Source organism: Heptranchias perlo, chromosome 40, assembly GCF_035084215.1.
Source record: "Heptranchias perlo isolate sHepPer1 chromosome 40, sHepPer1.hap1, whole genome shotgun sequence".
Lineage (NCBI taxonomy): Eukaryota > Metazoa > Chordata > Chondrichthyes > Hexanchiformes > Hexanchidae > Heptranchias > Heptranchias perlo.
Window position 1 is genome coordinate 15,915,162 of NC_090364.1, and position 21,946 is coordinate 15,937,107.

The following is a 21,946-nucleotide window of genomic DNA, read 5'->3' on the forward strand; positions in this document are numbered from 1 at the left end:
TTCTATGATTCGATCTCTGAATTCGATCACTATCGTGGACTTCTACCAGCAAATAATCAGGCTGGCTGCGGCCTAGTAGTCCCAGGCTTGACTAGCACCTACCTGAGACGTATTTGGGAACACTCCCGGGCAGTCCGTGCTTCCACACAAACTCAGGGGTGTGATCGACGATATGGGCGGAGTTAGTCCTGGTGTCAAAGTAAAACCACGTTTTGTACTGAAATAAAAAGGAGAAATGTAGTAAATAATGTGGAGGATAGTAACAGACTTCAGGAGGACATAGACAGACTAGTGAAATGGGCAGACATATGGCAGATGAAATTTAATGCAGAGAGTGTGAAGTGATACATTTTGGAAGGAAGAATGAGGAGAGGCAATATAAACTGAATGGTACAATTTTAAAGGGGGTGCAGGAGCAGAGAGACCTGGGGTTGCACATACACACATCTTTGAAGATGGCAGGACAAGTTGAGAAGGCTGTTAAAAAGGCATATGTGATCCTGGGCTTTATAAATAGTGGCACAGTGTATATAAGCAAGGAAGTTATGCTAAACCTTGATAAATCACTGGTTAGACCTCAGCTGGAGTATTCTGGGCACCACACTTAAGTAAGGATGTCAAGGCCTTAAAGAAGGTGTGGAGGAGACTTATTAGAATCGTAACAGGGATGAGAGAATTCAGTTATGTGGAGAGACAGAAGAAGCTGGGATTGTTCTCCTTAGGGAACAATCCCAGTTTCTCTAGTCTTGCCACAGAAATGATACAGGGGCTAAAAGGGTTAAATTATGAGGAGAGGTTGCATGGACTAGGCTTGTATTTCCTTGAGTACAGAAGATTAAGGGGTGATCTAACTGAGATGTTTAAGACGATTAAAGGAATTAATTGTGTAGATGGAGAGAAACTATTTCCTCTGGTGGGGGAGTCCAGAACAAGGGGGCATAACCTTAAAATTAGAGCTCGGCCGTTCATGGGTGATGTCACGAACCTTTTTTTCACACAAAGGGTCGTGGATTGCTGGAACTCTCTGATGGGGGAGGAGTCTGATGAGGGAGGGGCCTGGGATGTGCCATGGGGGGAGGAGCCTGGTATTTGATGGAGGTGGAGCCTGGTGTTTGATGGGGGAGGAGCCTGGTGTGTGTGTGATGGAGGAGAAGCCTGGTGTGTGTGATGGGGGAGGAGCCTGATGCGTGTGACAGGGAGGAGCCTGATGCGTGTGACAGGGAGGAGCCTGGTGTGTGTGATGAGGGAGGAGCCTGGTGTGTGTGATGGGGGAGGAGCCTGGTGTGTGTGATGGGGGAGGAGCCTGGTATTTGATGGGGGAGGAGCCTGGTGTGTGTGATGGGGGAGGAGCCTGGTGTGTGTGATGGGGGAGGAGCCTGGTGTGTGATGGGGGAGGAGCCTGGTGTGTGATGGGGGAGGAGCCTGGTGTGTGATGGGGGAGGAGCCTGGTATTTGATGGGGGAGGAGCCTGGTGTGTGTGATGGGGGAGGAGCCTGGTGTTTGATGGGGGACGAGCCTGGTGTGTATGATGGGGGAGGAGCCGTGTGTGTGATGGGGGAGGAGCCTGGTGTGTGTGATGGGGGAGGAGCCTGGTGTGTGTGATGGGGGAGGAGCCTGGTGTTTGATGGGGGAGGAGCCTGGTGTTTGATGGGGGAGGAGCCTGGTGTGTGTGATGGGGAAGAGCCTGGTGTGTGTGATGGGGGAGGAGCCTGGTGTGTGTGATGGGGGAGGAGCCTGGTGTGTGTGATGGGGGAGGAGCCTGATGCGTGTGTGACAGGGGAGGGGCATGGAGTGTGTGATGGGGGAGGAGCCTGATGCATGTGTGACAGGGGAGGAGCCTGGAGTGTGCAATGGGGGAGGGGCCTGGTGTACGTGATGGGGAGGAGCCTGGCGTGTGACGGGGAAGAGCGTAGCAGCCAGGACATGGAAAGATTTCCTTTTTCCTGTGGTGATGGGGCAATACTCATCATCACCCAACTCACTCCAGGTAAAGAACCTACTTTTTTTGTCTTGGTTGAAGTGTACAGAACAGTCAGGTTAATCTCACGGTCTCCATCCTTATCCAGGTGTACTGGGCCTCGGGCTCCTGCAAGCAAGTCAGAGCAGGATTTAGTATATTTACTAGTTCACATTTTCCTCCATTTACCCTTTTTCTCACGTCCTGGCTCACTCATCTCACTTTCTGTATTTTACCCCTTATCCCTTTCTCCTGTGGCCTGAGCCCTCTCACTCACACCATTCCCAAACACTCCTTCACACTGCCTGTTCCCTCCGCCATGCTGCTCCCTTCACTTCTCTTCCTCCATCACCATTCTCTCTCCCACCTTTCCTGTCCCTATTCCCCCTCTCTCCATACTCTTGTCCCTATTCCACCTCTCCATTCTCCCATCCCTCTTTCCCCTCTCTCCTTTCTCCCATCTCTATTCCCCCCTCTCTCCATTCCCCCGTTTCTATTCTCCCTCTCTCCATTCCCTCGTTTCTATTCTCCCTCTCTCCATTCCCCCATTTCTATTCTCCCTCTCTCCATTCCCCTGTCTCTATTCCATTCGTCCCTCCCTCCATCCACTGTCTTTTCTCCTTCAGCTCATGCAACAGTTGTCAGAATCTGCTGTTACCTATGAAGGAGATATTTCGAAAGTATTTAATGAAGTCGGGTGGTGTTGGGGTCTGATTCTTGTCCAGAAACTGCTCGAGGATGAATCCGAACAGCATAACGGCGTCATAATAACCCAGCATAAAGTCATTGTACAGCTGAAAAACACATTCAAGATCAGCTTTTAAATTAGCAGCTCCCAGGAGATCCCAGTGATCCCAAAGTATTTAATAGGTTACAGGATGAGGATTAACACCAGCCACACAACACTGCAACAGGGAATGTGGACAGAAGAATTAAAGGCAGCAAGAAATGAGAAAAGGCCATTCGATACATCACACCTGGTGCTCCCATGAACACTCTACCCTATCATGGACTCTATCCACTCATTTAATCTCCTCCACAGCCCATGAACACTCTACCCTATCATGGACTCTATCCACTCATTTAATCTCCTCCACAGCCCATGAACACTCTACCCTATCATGGACTCTATCCACTCATTTAATCTCTTCCACAGCCCATGAACACTCTACCCTATCATGGACTCTACCCACTCTTTTAATCTCCTTCCACAGCCCATGTACATACACTCTATCCCATGTTCACTCTACCCGATCATGAACAACAACAAATTGCGTTACTGAGAGACTCCTGAACCCAGACCCGTAATAACATTGTTACTACGACAGCACGAAACAGCCAATGAGGGCAAACAGCCTTCATCATCACCCTCAGGGAAACTGACCGTAGAGGCCCAGGCACAGATTCCCAGGTATGATGAAACAGGCCGCACGGATTCAACCAGCAGTGCAAAACACTCAAGAATCGATTTGAAACTCGGTACGAGGCCGGGAAGACTCCACCTCACCACTCCACTTGTTTTGTGGGATCTTGCTGAACGTGCCGTGAACAGGGCATTAAAGATTCTGCTTTTGACCAACGCGCAGCTGCAAATTTTCAGTAGAGCAGAGTCCTGGGTAAAACCTGCAGAGCCCGCCCGCACTCACAGAAAAATATCTAACAAGGTGAACAGAGTGGGGTGAAATTTTTCTTGGGCAATAACACGGGTCATAGCCAATCGGCAGCCCCTTTTACACCCCGCCTGATTTTCTTTCCCATTGAAGCCCAAGATTAATTTCACCCCCAAAGACTCTGAAAAGGTTTTGTTTTGTATTGAGGTAAAGGGTAAAGGGCAGAGACCCAGAGAGCAGAACACCACCTGGGTAGAGAAGAGAAGAGCTTGTATTTATATAGTGCCTTTCACGTCCTTGGGACCTCCTACAGCGCTTTACTGCCAGTGAAGTACTTTTGAAGTGTAGTCACGAGTAATTTAGGGAAACATGGCAGCCAATTTGCGCACAGCAAGATCCCACAAACAGCAATGAGATAAATGAACAGATCATCTGTTTTAGGTTGAAGGAGGAATGTTGGCCAAGATACCAGGAGAACTTCCCTAGTCTTCTTCGAATAGTGCCACACGATATTTTACGGCTACCCGAATGATTCAAACGGGGGACCTTGCTTTAACCTCCATCTGAGACAGTGCAGTATCCCACAGTATCGCACTGGAGTGTCAGCCTGGATTATCAGTAAAAGAACAAAGGGGGAAGTTCAAAGAATCTTCTTCACACGCAGGGTTATAGGAACACGGAACGTTGAGGTAGTGGCGATAACTATTTGAAAAGGAATTGGATAAGTATTTTGAAAAAGAAGAATATAAAAAGAAATATGAGGAAAGGGCAAGGAAATGGGATGAGAGAAGGCATCTGCAGTTGAAGAGATAGCAGCAGTATATGCACGATGGGCTGATTGGCCTCCGGCAGTGCTGTAAATTATATGATTCCAGGCACTGGCTGTCTAAACTCAAATATGAGTAATGGCCGCTTGAATTAGGTACCGGAGGGCAGATGGCATCTTGGCCGCGCACACACGTTTCCAGCGTGACATCCGCCAGACACCATCTTGGTATAGGAGTTAGCGCAGATAACGAATGGTGGAAGCTTATAAAGTAGGGAAAAAATGGATACAATCAGTGTGCAATGCTGATTTAAAGTGATAGACACTATTTTGGGACTTAACGCTCAACTCAATGCACAGTCTTAACCCCGACCATCTGAACGTGTCTTAGAATGCCTGGAGGACCCACAGCAGTGTTATTTAAAGGGACCATGCAAGATAGTGGCTGGATTATTGCTTCTGGCTGCCGAGACATTTGTAACTGTTTTTGGAGGTCTCCTATAGTTGAATACTAGGACTAGGGGACATTTTTTTAATGTTTCATTCATGGGATGTGGGCGTCGCTGGTGAGGCCAGCATTTATTGCCCATCCCTAATTGCCCTTGAGAAGGTGGTGGTGAGCCGTTTTCTTGAACCGCTGCAGTCTGTGTGGTGAAGGTTCTTCCACAGTGCTGTTAGGAAGGGAGTTCCAGGGTTTTGACCCAGCAATGATGAAGGAACGGCGATATATTTCCAAGTCGGGATGGTGTGTGACTTGGAGGGGAACGTGCAGGTGGTGTTGTTCCCATGTGCCTGCTGCCCTTGTCCTTCTAGGTGGTAGAGGTCGCGGGTTTGGGAGTTGCTGCAGTGCATCCTGTGGATGGTACACACTGCAGCCACAGTGCGCTGGTGGTGAAGGGAGTGAATGTTTAGGGTGATGGATGGGGTGCCAATCAAGCAGGCTGCTTTGTCCTGGATGGTGTCGAGCTTCTTGAGTGTTGTTGGAGCTGCACTCATCCAGGCAAGTGGAGAGTATTCCATCACACGCCTGACCTGTGCCTTGTAGATGGTGGAAAGGCTTTGAGGAGTCAGGAGGTGAGTCACTTGCTGCAGAATATTCAGCCTCTGACCTGCTCTTGTAGCCACAGTATTTAGGTGGCTTGTCCAGTTAGGTTTCTGGTCCAAGGTGACCCCCAGGATGTTGATGGTGGGGGATTCGGCGATGGTAATGCCGTTGAATGTCAAGGGACGGTGGTTGGACTCTCTCTTGTTGGAGATCATCATTGCCTGGCACTTCTCTGGCGTGAATGTTACTTGCCACTTATCAGCCCAAGCCTGGATGTTGTCCAGGTCTTGTTGCATGCAGCACGGACTGCTTCATTATCTGAGGGGTTGCGAATGGAACTGAACACTGTGCAATCATCAGCGAACATCCCCATTTCTGACCTTACGATGGAGGTAAGGTCATTGATGAAGCAGCTGAAGATGGTTGGGCGGAGGACACTGCCCTGAGGAACTCCTGCAGCAATGTCCTGAGGCTGAGATGTTTGGCCTCCAACAGCCACTACCATCTTCCTTTGTGCTCGGTATGACTCCAGCCACTGGAGAGTTTTCCCCTGATTCCCATAGCCTAACATTTAGAGCCAGGAGTGAAGTTAGGAAATGCTTCTACACACAAAGGGTGGGAGACATTTGAAACGCTCTTCTGCGAACGGCAGTTGATGCTAGCTCAATTATGAATTCTAAATCTGAGATTGATAGATTTCTGTGAACCAAGGGTATTAAGGGATGTGGGGCTAAGGCAGGCATATGGAGTTCGGTCACAGGTCCACCATGATCTCATTAAATGGTGGAACAGGCTCGAGGGGCTAAATGTCACTGCCACTTGCTGACTCCTGATATGCGCCACCTTCTCCTGCAAGAAAGCGGGACGTCTGGATGATGTGCTTGTCATGTTGAGTAGCTGCCAGTGTGTGTGGCCTGTGAGTTGTGGGTGGGCGGCTTGCAACAGTGGTAATGAGTAAGGGTGAGAGGAAGCATCTGATTGGAAGAGTTGAGTACTGATGGAAAGAGTTTGTTGGTATGTGGATGATGGGGGTGTCGTGCAATGGAGCAGTGGATGCGGCTAGTGGTGTAGTTGGTAGGAGATGCCACTTGACAGTTGACCTCACTCACCTTGACCACTCGTGTCAAAGCATTGAACTTCTTCCTGCACTGCATCCATGTTCATGGTGCTGCGCACCTGGCATTGACTTCATTCCCTGCTGCCTCCCACTGCCATTTGGGTATATGTCTGGAGGGCCTCTTGCAGCACCACCACCCCCCTGCCCTCCCCCCTACCGCGCATATAGGATGTCCCTCCTTTTGTCCACCTCTTGCACCAAGGCCTCTAGTGCATCAACAGAGAACCTTGGTGCACACACTCTCGCAGGCCTGGTACAAACTCAGATTGGCAGAGTGGTGAGGTCTGGCGTACAGATTGGAGGATGTGGGATTTAGTAGTGCGCAACCTTTATTCAATGTTTTAACATAACTCATCAGTGTGTAAACATAGGGATGGGACCTGCATCGTGTTTTACGTGTGTGATGTCTGATCTCTGTTCAGACTTCGTCTTTTCAGCAAATAACAGGTACCAGCTACCTTTATGAGATTTCTGACGGCCTGCCTTTAAGAGATTGGAGTGCCCCCTGCTGGTGAAAAGTGCAAATTGCATGTAATCCTCGTTCAAAGCTGATTTCCAGTGCAGATTGCAGTTAAGTCCTCAGGCCTGACGAAAGTCTCGTCCTGCCTGCGCAGGGGCCTTTGGGTGTGGGGTAATAGCGGATCGCGCTACCCCCGCCGAAAAATAGGACCTATCCAACTTTTCCCCCTGCACCTTTAGGAGAGGCGATAGAAAATCGGAGGGGAAAGGTAAAGGGAAAGAAAAGTCATCTTTAGTGTAAGATGTGGAGTATCAATCACACATGCGTATCAGTCGCACTTCTCTTGAGGGTTTAACAATCTGCAACAAGGATGCACCAACTGGACCTGATCGTATCTACGATCCTGTTCAGGGAGATTTACTGCACTGCTTACCGATGAGGTGTTTCCGGACTCTTGTGAGGTGTGGTTGTAATCCGGAGGCAGTTGGGTCACCACTAGGACGTGCTGCATGGACTCCATCGAATCTGCCTCTGGAGTGTAAGAGTGGCTGTCAGAGAGAGGAAGGGACAGAGGTGTGAGAAAGACAACAAGCAACATCCCCCCAACCTCCAATGGCATAGCCTATTCTTAGTTTTACAGAAGGAGTAAAGCGATGCATGGACCCTCGAGGAGGATGGCAATGCGAGTCTGTGGGTTCACTCCCCTTGCTTGACTACAGGCCAATTCCTCTACCTCAGCTGTCTGTTGGAGAAAGTGTGAATTGGGGCCAAGAGCCTCAGCACAAGGGAAGCCACAGAGCCACACTTTTACGTAAGAAGACGCAGAGGCTGTGAAAATGCCAGCTTCTGAATGCTACCAGGAGGGTACAGTAGCCTTGTGGTTATGGGGCTGGTCCAGCAAACCCAGGGAATCATGAGTTCAAAACCCAAAATGTCATAGAACTACATAGAGCCTACAGCGCAAAAACAGGCCATTCGGCCCAACTGGTCTATGCTGGCGTTTATGCTCCATACGAGCCTCCTCCCTCGCCTCCTCGTCTTACCCTATGTCAGGTCGTGAAAGTGAATTCAATACATTTAGTTATTGTGCGCTGGCACCAGAAAAAAAATGACAATGAAATGTTCCAGCCCAGCTTGTTACAATAAGCCCAACTGGTTCATTATTGTCCTTCAGGAAGGGGAACGTGTCACCAGCCACCAGTTTGCCTAGTTGACTCCTAATGCCTTCTCCAGTGGCCTAGGCAGCCACACATAGTGAGAATCATTGGCCCAGAATTTGCTGGAGCAGGACATCTCATGGTGTGCCCTGTCAGTTAGACTTGAGTGTCAGCTGTGGCTCAGTGGGTAGCTGAGTGCTCTTGCTGCTGAGTCAAAAGGTTGTAGGTTCAAGTCCCACTCCAGAGACATGAGCACATAATGTAGGCTGACATTCCAGTACAGTACTAAGGGATCTTTTGGATGAGACTTTAAACTCAGGCCCCATCTGCCCTTTCAGGTGGACACAAAAGATCTCATGGCACTATTCGAAGAAGAGCAGGGGCATTCTTCCTGGTGTCCTGGCCAATATTTATCCCTCAGTCAACATCACTAAAACATATTACTGTTTGTGGGATCTTGCTGTGCGCAAATTGGCTGCTACATTTCAACAGTGACTATACTTCAAAAGTACTTCATTGGTTGTAAAGCGCTTTGGGACTTCCTGAGGTGATGAAAGGCGCTTTGTTCTGCACCCTTCAGCTCAAAAATATTTTGCTCACAAAGTTGCTGGAAGTGCAAGCAGATAACGGCGCAGCGAGAGCATCAGGGCATCTGGGACCTTGGTGAGCAGCGGGACAAACAGTGTATCTCCTTAAACAATTAGATTAAAGGATTGAGAAATAAACAGAGGAAGGACTGAAAAGGAAATAGGGTGAATTAGAGTCAAATCGGGTACAGAAAGAGAAATAAAGAGAGGAAACTGGAGAACACCACTAGACATCTCCCTCCAGTTTTTCGGACTGGAGGGAGGTGTATAGTGGTGTTCCCCAGGGGTCGGTACTGGGACCACTGCTTTTCTTGATATATATTAAAGGCTTGGACTTGCGTGTACAGGGCACAATTTCTAAATTTAAAGAAGACACAAAACTTGGAAGGGTAGTAAACAGTGAGGAGGATAGTGATAGACTTCAAGAGGATATAGACAGGCTGGTGGCATGGGTGGACACGTGGCAGATGAAATTTAACGTAGAAAAATGCGAAGTGATACAATTCGGTAGGTAGAACGAGGCGAAGCAATATAAACTAAAGGGCACAACTCTAAAAGGGAGTGCGGGAACAGAGAGATCTGGGGCTAGATGTGCACAAATCATTGAAGGTAGCAAGGCAGGTTGAGAAAGCAGTTAAAAAAGCAATCGGGTTCCTGAGCTTTATAAATAGAGGCATAGAGTACAAAAGTAAGAAAGTTATGTTGAACCTTTATAAAACACTGGTTCGGCCACAACTGGAGTATTGTGTCCAGTTCTGGGCACCGCACTTTTGGAAAGATGTGAGGGCCTTAGAGAGGGTGTAGATGAGATTTACTAGAATGGTTCCAGGGATGAGGGACTTCAGTTACGTGGATAGACTGGAGAAGCTGGGATTGTTCTCCTTGGAACAGAGATGGTTGCGAGGAGATTTGATAGAGGTATTCAAAATCATGAAGGGTCGAGACAGAGTAGATAGAGAGAAACCGTTCCCATTGGCGGAAGGGTCAAGAACCAGAGGGCATTGTTGGCCAGGGGCTGCAGAAACTACTGAGTTTATTCTGAACTGCTGACACACAGGCAAAAGCAACTTTTGAACTGAAATAACCTGAGTTCAGTCGCTGGCCTGAGCTGGCTGGAACCGGTTTGAATTAGCTAAGTTTCATGAAAGACAAAGGAGATGTGATAAGACACAAGTCCTTATTTAGAAAAGGAGTAATGAAGTAATGCTACCTAAGTCCTTGGGACAGAGCCAATGAGGAGAAGACACGGACTAGGCGAGCAAGCCTAAAACAACGGGAGAGCGAGACAGCACAGCTTGAAGAGATAAGATTCGGAATAAGAATGAAGAATCTCGGGCGTGGAGCCAGTGAAGACTCCGGAGACCAACCATCGCAGAAGTGGAAGAACCTACATCAGGAACGTAGAGACGACGTTGAAAGAGAGAGAGAGAGAACGGAACGCCTGGCCAGCGTCAGCTCTCCTTTTCGGGTATTAGCCTTTATATTCTGTGACCACTCAGGGAGTGTCAGAGAAACCTAATGGGTGTGTGTTTAGATCCTAGTTTGGGTATAAAACTGTATAACCTCGTGAAAAGTGCATGTCTATATCTAACCAGACGTATAAGCTATATGTATATGATCTAACGACGTGAATAAAGCGAATTGAGAGTTAAGAGAGAATTGACTCTTCTCCTCTTTGTACTAAGCCAATAATCGTAACTGGTGACCTCCGGTCAACAGCATAGATTTAAGGTGATTGGCAAAAGAATGAAAGGTGACATGAGGAAAAACTTTTTTACACAGCGAGTGGTTAGGATCTGGAATGCACTGCCCGAGGGGGTGGTGGAAGCAGATTCAATCGTGGCTTTCAAAAGGGAACTGGATAAGTACTTGAAAGGAAAAAATTTGCAGGGCTACGGGGATATGGCGGGGGAGTGGGACGAGCTGGATTGCTCTTGCAGAGAGCCGGGGCGGACTCGATGGGCTGAATGGCTGTAACCTTTCTATCACTCTATGAAAGAAAGACTGGATTAAGCGAGAGATAGAAAAAAAGAGACAGAAAGGAAAAGTAAGAAAATAAACAAACATTTTCAATTTGACATTTTTAAAATTTCCAACAACAATTCACAACCTGAAGGAATGAGACTCCACACTTTTAATTGTTTGCTTTCTGGGTCAGAGAGGTTGATTGGCAGTCATTAACAATTATCACATCGTTAAAAGGGTATTTGCACTGTTAATCACCAGACTTAACTTTCTGTGGCAAGTTTAATGGACAATTAATATGCAAATACAGCAAGTTCATGAAAATCATGGAGAGGTGAAGCAGGAGATGCAGTTTTCGCGAGTGATAGACCTCAAGAGGATATAAACTAATGGGGGAGTGGCGTAAATTGGCCAGCAATTTGTGGCGATTCACAATTCACGGAGTATCTCTTCCTTGCGACAAGTTGCTTGCAGATTTGTGCATTAGTAACGGTGCCCATTGTTCAGACGCCAATATTTTTTCAGCAAACTCTGGGCCATTGTTTCCTGGGGCTGTTGGGGATGTTTAGTTCTAAAAAAAGAATCAATCACTTTCTTTTGCAACAAATCGTTTCCCCGGCCCTGAGTCTAGGACATTTGTTCTCAGTCTCTCTCCCGCACCTGCAGTAGGGCCAAGAACAGTTATCTGCCCATCCCCTCAGTGGGGAATTACACCCATTGTAGGGGAGATGGAGGGATGAAGAAGAACCTACAATGTATGGTGACTGAGACAGAAGACCAAGGAATCAGTAAGGGGTATGGAAATTTGTTCCAACAGGATTAAGGGTTGGTAGGAATTAGGTACGAAGGATGCTATCCTTTCACCTCCAGGAATTGGCTTTCAATCCAGTCCAGGCTGCTGGGATGAAGATGCCCTCTATGCTAGCTATAAGGGTGTGGAATGCATTGAGGTGGGGCAGATTGGATAAGGGTGTCAGGTTCCCCGTCCTGAAGGGCACTGTAGTCTTTTTCTTCTCACCTGATTTGTTGGCAAATAGTTGAATAGTGCACAGGAGGGAATTTTGAGGTTGTGCTTTATAAATAGAAATGAACGTGACAAACACTTTATGGATTAGCAGAGAATTGTCAATGATTCTCCTTTGAGCAGAGAAGGTTAAGGGGAGATATATTACAGGTGTTCAAAATTATGAAGGGATTTGATAGAGTAAATAAGGAGAAACCATTTCCAGTAGCAGAAGGGTCGGTAACCAGAGGACACAGATTTCAAGTAATTGGCAAAAGAATCAGAGGTGAGATGAGGAGAATTTTTTTTACGCAGCGAGTTGTTATGATCTGGAAGGATGGTGGAAGCAGGAATGGAACTATTGGATAGCTCTTTCAAAGAGCTGGCAGAGGCATGATGGGTTGAATGGTCTCCTTCGTTGCTGTAACATTCTATGATTCTATGACTCGGTCAGTTCCTATAAAGTGAAGGCCAACAATACACTTGTAGTCATAATTCAGTACAAAAGTGTCTCTGAGACATCAGGTTTGAGTGTCAGATATTGAAATTTCACATGGTGCAGAAAGGGATGGTTTCCTAACGTGAGCGGTGTTTCTTCTTGTTAGTTTTCTCCCCTCCTTAAGGAGTTAGGTTCTTGATGGGTTCTATCACTTAGAAGGCACGGACTAATCAAGGACAGTCAGCACGGATTTGTTAAGGGGAGGTCATGTCTGACGAACTTGATTGAATTTTTCGAGGAGGTGACAAAGAGGATCGATGAGGGTAGAGCAATTGATGTAGTCTACATGGATTTTAGCAAGGCTTTTGACAAGGTCCCACATGGCAGATGGGTCAAAAAAATAAAGACCCATGGGATCCAAGGGAATGTGGCAAATTGGATCCAAAATTGGCAAAGTGGCAGGAAGCAAAGGGTAATGGTCGATGGATGTTTTTGCGACTGGAAGGCTGTTTCCAGTGGCATGCTGCAGGGCTCGGTACTAGGTCCTTTGCTTTTTGTGGTATACATTAACGATTTGGACTTAAGCATAGGGGGCATGATTAAGAAATTTGTGGATGACACAAAGATCGGTCGTGTGGTTGATAGTGAGGAGGAAAGCTGTAGACTGCAGGAAGATATCAATGGACTGGTCAGATGGGCAGAACAGTGGCAAATGGAGTTCAATCCGGAGAAGTGTGAGGTAATGCATTTGCGGAGTGCAAACAAGGCAAGGGAATACACAATAAATAGGAGGATACTGAGAGGCGTAGAGGAAGTGAGGGACCTTGAAGTGCATGTCCACAGATCCCTGAAGGTAGCAGAACAGGTAGATAAGGTGGTTAAGAAGGCACATGGAATACTTTCCTTTATTATCTGAGGCATAGAATATAAGAGTTGGGATGTTTTGCTGGAACTGTATAAAACACTAGTTAGGCCACAGCTTGAGTACTGCGCACTGTTCTGGTCACCACATTACAGGAAGGATGTAATTGCACTAGGGAGAGTACAGAGGAGATTTACGAGGATGTTGCCAGGACTGGAGAATTTTAGCTATGATGACAGATTGGATAGGCTGGGGTTGTTTTCCTTGGAACATAGGAGGCTGAGGGGTGATTTGATTGAGGTGTACAAAATTATGAGGGGCCTAGATAGGGTGGATAGGAAGGACATATTTCCCTTAGTGGAGGGGTCAATAACCAGGGGGCATAGATTTAAAATGATTGGTGGAAGGATTAGAGCGGAAATGAGGAAAAATGTTTTCACCCAGAAGGTGGTGGGGGTCTGGAACTCACTGCCTGAGAGGGTGGTAGAAGCAGAAACCCTCAACTCATTTACAAAATACCTGGATGTGCACCTGAAAAACCGTGACCTGCTGGGCTATGGACCAAATGCGGGAAAGTGGGATTACGCTGGGTGGCTCATTTCTCAGCCGACGCGGACACGATGGGCCGAATGGCCTCCTTCTGTGCCGTAAATTTTCTATGATTCTATGATCCACGGGTGCCATGTACCTTCTGATGCCTCATCCAAGTGACCATTATTCAAGTGTGAACTAAGACAGTGTAGAGGGAGCTTTACTCTGTATCTAACCATGCTGTACCTGTCCTGAGATTAATGGCAAAGAGTGAAAAGATTCTTCAGCGTCGATATATTTTGGTCAGTAACAATAATAAACTGAAGCCAAGATGTGGCACTTACTTGAATATGTCCAGTAGGATGATGACAATATCTTTGTCAATGATAGTTCCATTTACTAATGAATTTATGTCACTGCTTGTCGCGCACATGATGATCACTGTGAGTAAGAAACAGGCAGTTAGATTAATGTGTATTGATTTGTATCTTTCCTGCTGCGTCCCCACTTTTCCCCCCAGTTTTCTCCCCTTCCCATGTGGTCCTGGGGTAAGATTCTGCGGTCCCCGCCACCTCTCCTGCACGTCACACCCAACCAACCATTCTGCCTGCGTGAACCCAGACGGTGAGTGGTGGTCAGCTATTTAACTGTGAGGGCATCACAGGTGAAGGCACACCTGTTCCAGCCTGACATCCCCACACCATTTCCAGTAGAGGTGAATGGGTAGTGATCACGAGCAGAGACCCTGGCTCATTTTCACCCCATCACCACCTTATTTAGCCCAGGAAGCTATGGCCAATTGTAGAATCTTGGTCATGATCAGTCAACTCAGTACAGACCATGTACCAAAGCTGAGACCACCCTGGGTTTCTCAGTACCACACCGAGCGGTAAATTTAAATTGTAAGGAGTGTACAAATGGCCTGTAATATCTTCTGTGGTCTTCAGAAAGCATTGCAATGTAGTGGGAAGAAGAAACTTTAACGTAGTAAAACCTCCCAAGACACTTCACCTGAGCACTTCCAAACAAAAGAAATTGACACCGAGGCAAAGAAGAGGACATTAGGTCAGGGGATCAAAAACTTAGTCAAAGAGGTAGGGTTTAAGGAGGGTCTTAAAGGAGGAGAGAGGTAGAGAGGAGGAGAGGTTTAGGGAGGGAATTCCAGAGTTAGGGCCTAAGCAGCTGAAGGCACAGCCGCCAATAGTGGGGCTAAAGAAATCGGGGATGCAGAGTTTTCAGGGGGCTGTAGAAGGTTACAGAGATAGGGAAGAGCGAGGCCATGGAGGGAGATGAACATGAGGATGAGAATTTTAAAATCGAGACATTCAGGGACCGGGAGTCAATGTAGGTCAGCAAGAACAGGGGTGATAGGTGAACAGAATCAATGAGTTTGTTATAGGGCAAGACTTTTATTTATTCATTCTCGGGATGTGGGCGTCGCTGGCAAGGCTAGCATTTATTGCCCATCCCTAGTTGCCCTGAAACTAAGTGGTTTGCTCAGCCACTTCAAAGGGCAGTTAACCCTCAATCACGTTAGTGTGGAGTCACATATTGGCCAGACCAGGTAAGGACGGCAGGTTTCCGTCCCTAAAGGAGATTCGTGTACCAGTTGGGTTTTTACAACAATCCAATAACTTCATGATCACTGAAGGCTGTTTGAGCCAATCAGATGATGCTTTCTCCACTGCTGGTAGGTACCAACATGACCCCATATCCTCTCCATCACCAACACCGCCTACTCTACCTCCGTAACATCGCCTGTCTCCGCCATCTGCTGCTGAAACCCTCACTCATGCCTTTGTTACCTCTAGACTCTGGGTGACTGCCAGACAGACAAGGAGGACCAGGCAAGTAGTGCAGGAGTTCCCTGAGTGCATCTCACTCTCTAACCAGTATTCAGTTTTCAACACTAGTGAGGGAGAGGGTTCCACTGGAGAGTGCAGCCAGAGCCAAGTCCACAACACCATGGATGGCTCAGCTGTACAGCGGGGGAGAAGAAAGGTCAGGAGAGCAATAGTGATAGGGGATTCTATAGTTAGGGGAGCAGACCAAGCGTTTCTGCAGCTGCAGACGTGATTCCAGGATGGTATGTTGCCATCCTGGTGCCAGGGTCAAGGATGTCACTATGCAGCTGCAGAATATTCTGGGGGGGGGCGGGGGGGGGGGGCGGGGGAGGGTGAACAACCAGAGGTTATGGTCCGTGTTGGTACCAATGACATAGGTAGAAAGAGGGATGAGGTCCTGCAGGCAGATTTTAAGGAATTAGGAAAGAGATTAAGAAGCTGGACCTCAAAGGTAGAAATCTCCGGATTACTCCCAGTGCCACGCTAGTGAGCACAGAAATAGGAGGATAGAGCAGATGAATGTGTGGCTGGAGAGATGGTGCAGGAGGGAGGGCTTTAGATTCCTGGGGCATTGGGACCAGTTCTGGGAAAGGTGGGACCTGTACAGGCCAGCGGGTTGCACCTCAACGGAGCTGGGACCAATGTCCTCGTGGGGAGGTTCGCTTGTGCTGTGTGGGGGAGGGGGGGTTTAATCTAATTTCGTTGGGGGATGGGCACCTGGATGTAGCAATGAAAAGGAGAAACAAGGGGCACAAAGGATCGGGGGAGAAAGATAGCACTCGGGCAAGTAATAGTACAGTATTAGGTGGGATCAGACCAAGAGAAAGTACGAGAAAGCCTAATACTCATTTGCAGTGCATATGTGTAAACGCACGAAGTGTGGTAAACAAGGTTGGTGAGCTGGAGGCGCAAACAGCCACATGGGAATATGATGTGTGGCGATAATGGAGACCTGGCTCAAAAAAGGGCAGGATTGGAGACTAAATATTCCTGGATACAAAGTGTTCAGGAAATTTAGGGAAGGAAAGAAAGGAGGGGGGATTAAGGAGAATGTTGCAGTACTGGAGAGAGAGGATATCCTGGAGGGGTCAAGGACAGAATCTATTTGGTTAGAGTTAAAAAGTAGAAGAGATGCCATTACACTACTGGGTGTTTTCTATAGGCCACCGACTAATGGGAAAGAGATAGAAGAGCAAATTTGCAGGGATGTTACAGAGAGGTGCAAAAGCCATAGAGTAGTGATAATGGGGGACTTCAATTATCCTAATATAGACTGAGCTAACAATAATAATATAAGGGGCAAAAAGGGGGAAGAATTCTTGAAATGTGTTCAGGATAACTTTCTTGACCAGTACGTTTCCAACCCAACGAGGAAGGAGACATTGCTGGACTTAGTTCTAGGGAATGAGGTGGGCCAAGTGGAGCAAGTGTCAGTGGGGGAGCATTTAGGGAGCAGTGATCATTGTATCATAAGGTTTAGAATAGCTATGGAAAAGGACATGGACCACTCTAAAGTAAAAATACTCAATTGGAGGAGGGTCAATTTCAATGGGATGAGAACAGATCTGGCCCGGGTAAATTGGAATCAAAGATTGGCAGGCAAAACTGTAATTGAACAGGGGGCAGCCTTTAAAGAGGAGATGGTTCGGGTACAGTCTAGGCATATTCCCACGAAGCAGAAAGGTAGGACAACTAAAACCAGAGCTCCCTGGATGACAAAAGAGATAGTGAGTAAGATGAAACAGAAAAAAGGGGCGTATGACAGATGTCAGGTTGATAACACAAGTGAGAACCAGGCGGAATATAGAAAGTGCAGAGGGGAAGTGAAAAAGTAAATAAGAGGGGCAAAGAGAGAGCATGAGAATAGACTGGCGTCAAACATAAAAGGGAATCCAAAAGTCTTCTACAGGCATGTAAACAGTAAACGGATTGTAAAAGGAGGAGGGGGGGGTGAAGAGGGACCATAAAGGAGATCTACTCATGGAGGCAGAGGGGATGGCCAAGGTACTAAATGAATACTTTGCATCTGTCTTTACCAAGGAAGAAGATGCTGCCACAGTCTCAGTAAAGGAATGATGTGGAGATGCCGGTGATGGACTGGGGTGGACAAATGTAAGGAATCTTACAACACCAGGTTATAGTCCAACAAATTTATTTTAAAATAAATTTGTTGGACTATAACCTGGTGTTGTAAGATTCCTTACATCAGTAAAGGAAGACAGAGATGAGATACTGGATGGGCTAAAAATTGATAAAGAAGAGATACTTGAAAGGCTAGCTGTACTTAAAGTAGATAAGCCACCCGGTCCGGATGGGATGCATCCTAGGCTGCCGAGGGAAGTAAGGGTGAAAGTGCAGAGTTACTGGCCATAATCTTCCAATCATCCTTCGATACGGGGGGTGGTGCCAGAGGACTGGAGAATTGCAAATGTTACACCCTTGTTCAGGAGCGAGATTAGAAAACATTTCTACACACAAAGGGTGGTAGAAGTTTGGAACTCTCTTCCGCAAACGGCAATCGATACTAGCTCAATTGCTAAATTTAAATCTGAGATGGATAGCTTTTTGGCAATCAAAGGTATTAAGGGATATGGGCCAAAGGCGGGTATATGGAGTTAGATCACAGATCAGCCATGATCTTATCAAATGGCAGAGCAGGCACGAGGGGTTGAATGGCCTATTCCTGTTCCTATGTTCCTATATTCCTACGTTCAAGAAAGGGTGTAAGGATAAACCCATCAATTATAGGCCAGTCAGTTTAACCTCAGTGGTGGGGAAACTTTTAGAAACGATAATCCGGGACACAATTAACAGTCACTTGGACGAGTGTGGATTGATTAGGGAAAGCCAGCACGGATTTGTTAAAGGCAAATCGTGTTTAACTAACCTGATAAGAGTTTTTTGATAAGGTAACAGAGAGGGTAGATGAGGGCAATGCAGTTGATGTGGTGTATGTGGAATTTCAAAAGGCGCTTGATAAAGTGCCACATGGTAGGTTTATCATCAAGATTGCAGCCCATGGAAAAAAGGGGGCAGTAGCAACATGGATACAGAATTGGCTAAGGGACAGAAAACAGAGAGTAGTGGTGAATGGTTGTTTTTCGGAGTGGAGAGAGGTGTACACTGGTGTTCCCCAGGGATCAGTGCTGGGACCACTACTTTTCTTGATATATATTAATGACTTGGACTTGGGTGTACAGGGCACAATTTCTAAATTTGCAGATGACACAAAACTTGGAAGGGTAAACAGTGAGGAGATAGTGATAGACTTCAAGAGGCTATAGACAGGTTGGTGGCATGATTGGACATGTGGCAGATGAAATTTAACGCAGAAAAATGTGAAGTGATATATTTCGGTTGGAAGAACGAGGCAAGGCAATATAAACTAGAGGGCACAACTCTAAAAAGGGTACAGGAACAGAGAGATCTGGGGGAATATGTGCACAAAACATTGAAGGTGGCAGGGCAGGTTGAGAAAGCGGTTAAAAAAGCATACGGGATCCTGGGCTTTATAAATAGAGACATCGAGTACAAAAGTATGGAAGTCATGATGAACCTTTATAAAACACTGGTTCGGCCACACAACTGGAATATTGTGTACAGTTCTGGGCACCGCACTTTAGGAAAGATTTGAAGGCCTTGGAGAAGGTGCAGAAGAGATTTACTAGAATGATTCCAGGGATGAGGGACTTTAGTTACGTGGATAGACTGAAGAAGCTGGGGTTGTTCTCCTTGAAACACAGATGGTTGCGAAGAGATTTGATAGAGGTATTCAAAATCATGAAAGGTCTAGACAGAATAGATAGAGAGAAACTGTTCCCATTGGTGCAAGGGTCAGCGAGTGGTTAGGATCTGGAATGCACTGCCCGAGGGGGTGGTGGAGGCAGATTCAATCATGGCCTTCAAAAGGGAACTGGATAAATACTTGAAAGGAAAAAAATTGCAGGGCTAAGGGGATAGGGCAGGAGAGTGGGACTAGCTGGATTGCACATGCATAGAGCCAGTGCGGACTCAATGGGCCGAATGGCCTCCTTCAGTGAAGTAACCTTTCTCTGATTCTTCACTCCACTATTCCAATACTCTCCTGGCCGGCCTCCTACCTTGCACCCTCCGTAAACTTGAGCTCATCCAAAACTCTGCTGCCCGTATCCTAACTCGCACCAAGTCCCATTCACCCATCATCCCTGTGCTCGCTGACCTACATTGGCTCTCGGTCCGGCAACGCCTCGATTTTAAAATTCTCATCCTTGTTTTCAAATCCCTCCATGGCCTCGCCCCTCCCTATCAACCCTCCGAAATCTCTGCGCAACCCCGATTTTAATCGCTCCACCATTGGAGGCCGTGCCTTCAGCTGCCTGCGCCCTAACCTCTGGAACTCCCTCCCTAAATCTCTCCGATTCTCTACCTCTCTCTCCTCCTTGAAGATGCTCCTGAAAACCTACCTCTTTGACCAAACTTTTGGTCACCTGTCCTAATATCTCCTTATGTGGCTCGGTGTCAAATTTTGTTTGATAATTGCTCCTGTGAAGCGTCTTGGAAAGTTTTACTACGTTGAAGGCGCTATATAAATGCAAGTTGTTGTTATTGAGTAAACGCTTACAGAGAATTTTCTAGGAGGTTCTCCCGATCGGCTGGTGGAAGATCAGCGGGAGCCCCGGAGAGCAGGGTTACTGAGATTAGCGCCAATCTTCTGGCAAGTTATGTTGGCTGATCGGGAGAACTCACCAGGAAATGGCAAGGGTTAAAAGGTAAAATATCCTGTTTGCTTTAAATGGGTTAATGTCTTCGTCAAGGTAACAGGCTGAAGACTGTCATAGGAACAGACTTAAACATTCCTCTGCTATTCACACCTCCTGCAAGTTCTGACCTCCTATTTTAAAGATTTTAAAAATGGAAAATATCGATCAGCACCTAAAAGGGGAAATGACGGGTTAATGATTTGGTCATCAGAATTAAGGTTTTATTTTGATAATGATTTTCGATGCATTTAAAGGGAAGCTTGATAAACACACAAGGAATATAGGAACATAGGAACAGGAGGAAGCCATTCAGCCCCTCGAGCCTGTTTCGCCATTTAGTTAGATCATGGCTGATCTCTCTCCTAATTCCATCCACCATCTTGGTTCCACCTCCCTTAATACCCTTGGCTAGCAAAAATCTATCTATCTCAGATTTAAAAATATTAATTGAGGTAGCATCTACTGCTTTTTGTGTTAAAGAGTTCCACACTTCTACCACCCTTTGCGTGAAGAAGTGTTTCTTAACTTCATTCCTGAATGTCCTGGCTCTGATTTTAAGGTTATGTTCCCTTGTCCTAGACACCCCCACCAGCAGAAAAAATTTCACTAGACCTACCCTATTAATTCTTTTCTGAATCCTAAAAACCTCAGTTGAGTCACCCCTCAACCTTCTATATTTCAGAGAATACAATAGTTTATGTAATCTCTCCACATAATTTAACCCTTGGAGCCCTGGTAACATTCTGGTGAATCTGCGCTGCACTCCTTCCAAGGGGAGTATGTGGGATGAGAGCATGTAGGATGCTTTGAAGGTCTGGATCGCTCGGAACACTACAGACGGTTACCCGCAGATCCGACCAAAGAACACACCCACCAGCTCAACAAACTGATCAAGACCTTCGATCCAGACCTTCAAAGCATCCTACGTGCTCTCATTCTGCGTGGGAGACTTGTACTGCCTCCCAAAGATACACAAAGCCAACACACCCGGACGTCCTATCATATCAGGCAACGGAACCCTGTGTGAGAACCTCTCTGGATACGTCGAGGGCATCCTGAAACCCATCGCACAGGGAACCCCCAGCTTCTGTCGCGACACTACAGACTTCCTACAAAAACTCAGCACCCACGGACCAGTTGAACCAGGAACACTTCTCACCACGATGGACGTCTCGGCACTCTACACCAGTATCCCCCACGATGACGGCATCGCTGCAACAGCATCAGTACTCAACACCAACAACAGCCAATCTCCAGACGCCATCCTACAACTCATCCGCTTCATCCTGGATCACAATGTCTTCACCTTCGATAACCAGTTCTTTACCCAAACACACAGAACAGAAATGGGGACCAAATTCGCACCCCAATTCGCCAACATTTTCATGCACAAGTTCGAGCACGACTTCTTCACTGCACAGGACCTCCAACCAACGCTATACACCAGATACATCGACGACATTTTCTTTCTATGGACCCACGGCGAAGAATCACTGAAGAGACTACACGATAACATCAACAAGTTCCATCCCACCATCAAACTCACCATGGGCTACTCCTCAGAATCGGTTTCTTTCTTGGACACACGAATCTCCATCAAAGACAAGCACCTCAGCACCTCACTTTACCGCAAGCCCACGGACAACCTCACGATGCTCCACTTTTCCAGCTTCCACCCTAACCACGTCAAAGAGGCCATCCCCTATGGACAGGCCCTGCAAATACACAGGATCTGCTCAGATGAGGAGGAACGCGATGGACACCTACAGACGCTGAAAGACGCCCTCGTAAGAACGGGATATGACGCTCGACTCGTCGATCGACAGTTCCGACGGGCCACAGCAAAAAATCGCATAGACCTCCT

General features: G+C 47.0%; 1 protein-coding gene across 1 annotated transcript in view; it reads right to left on the bottom strand.

The window, feature by feature from the left end:
- Positions 1-21,946, bottom strand: part of LOC137305387 (guanylyl cyclase C-like) — a 100,076-nt gene that overhangs the window by 40,229 nt on the left and 37,901 nt on the right. The window contains exons 6-10 of the mRNA XM_067974221.1: positions 13,844-13,940; positions 7,389-7,503; positions 2,616-2,751; positions 2,001-2,086; positions 110-217 (exon numbers count right to left, since the gene is read on the bottom strand). Of these exons, the coding sequence (XP_067830322.1) occupies positions 110-217; positions 2,001-2,086; positions 2,616-2,751; positions 7,389-7,503; positions 13,844-13,940 (542 nt within the window). The remainder of the gene's footprint in view (positions 1-109; positions 218-2,000; positions 2,087-2,615; positions 2,752-7,388; positions 7,504-13,843; positions 13,941-21,946) is intronic.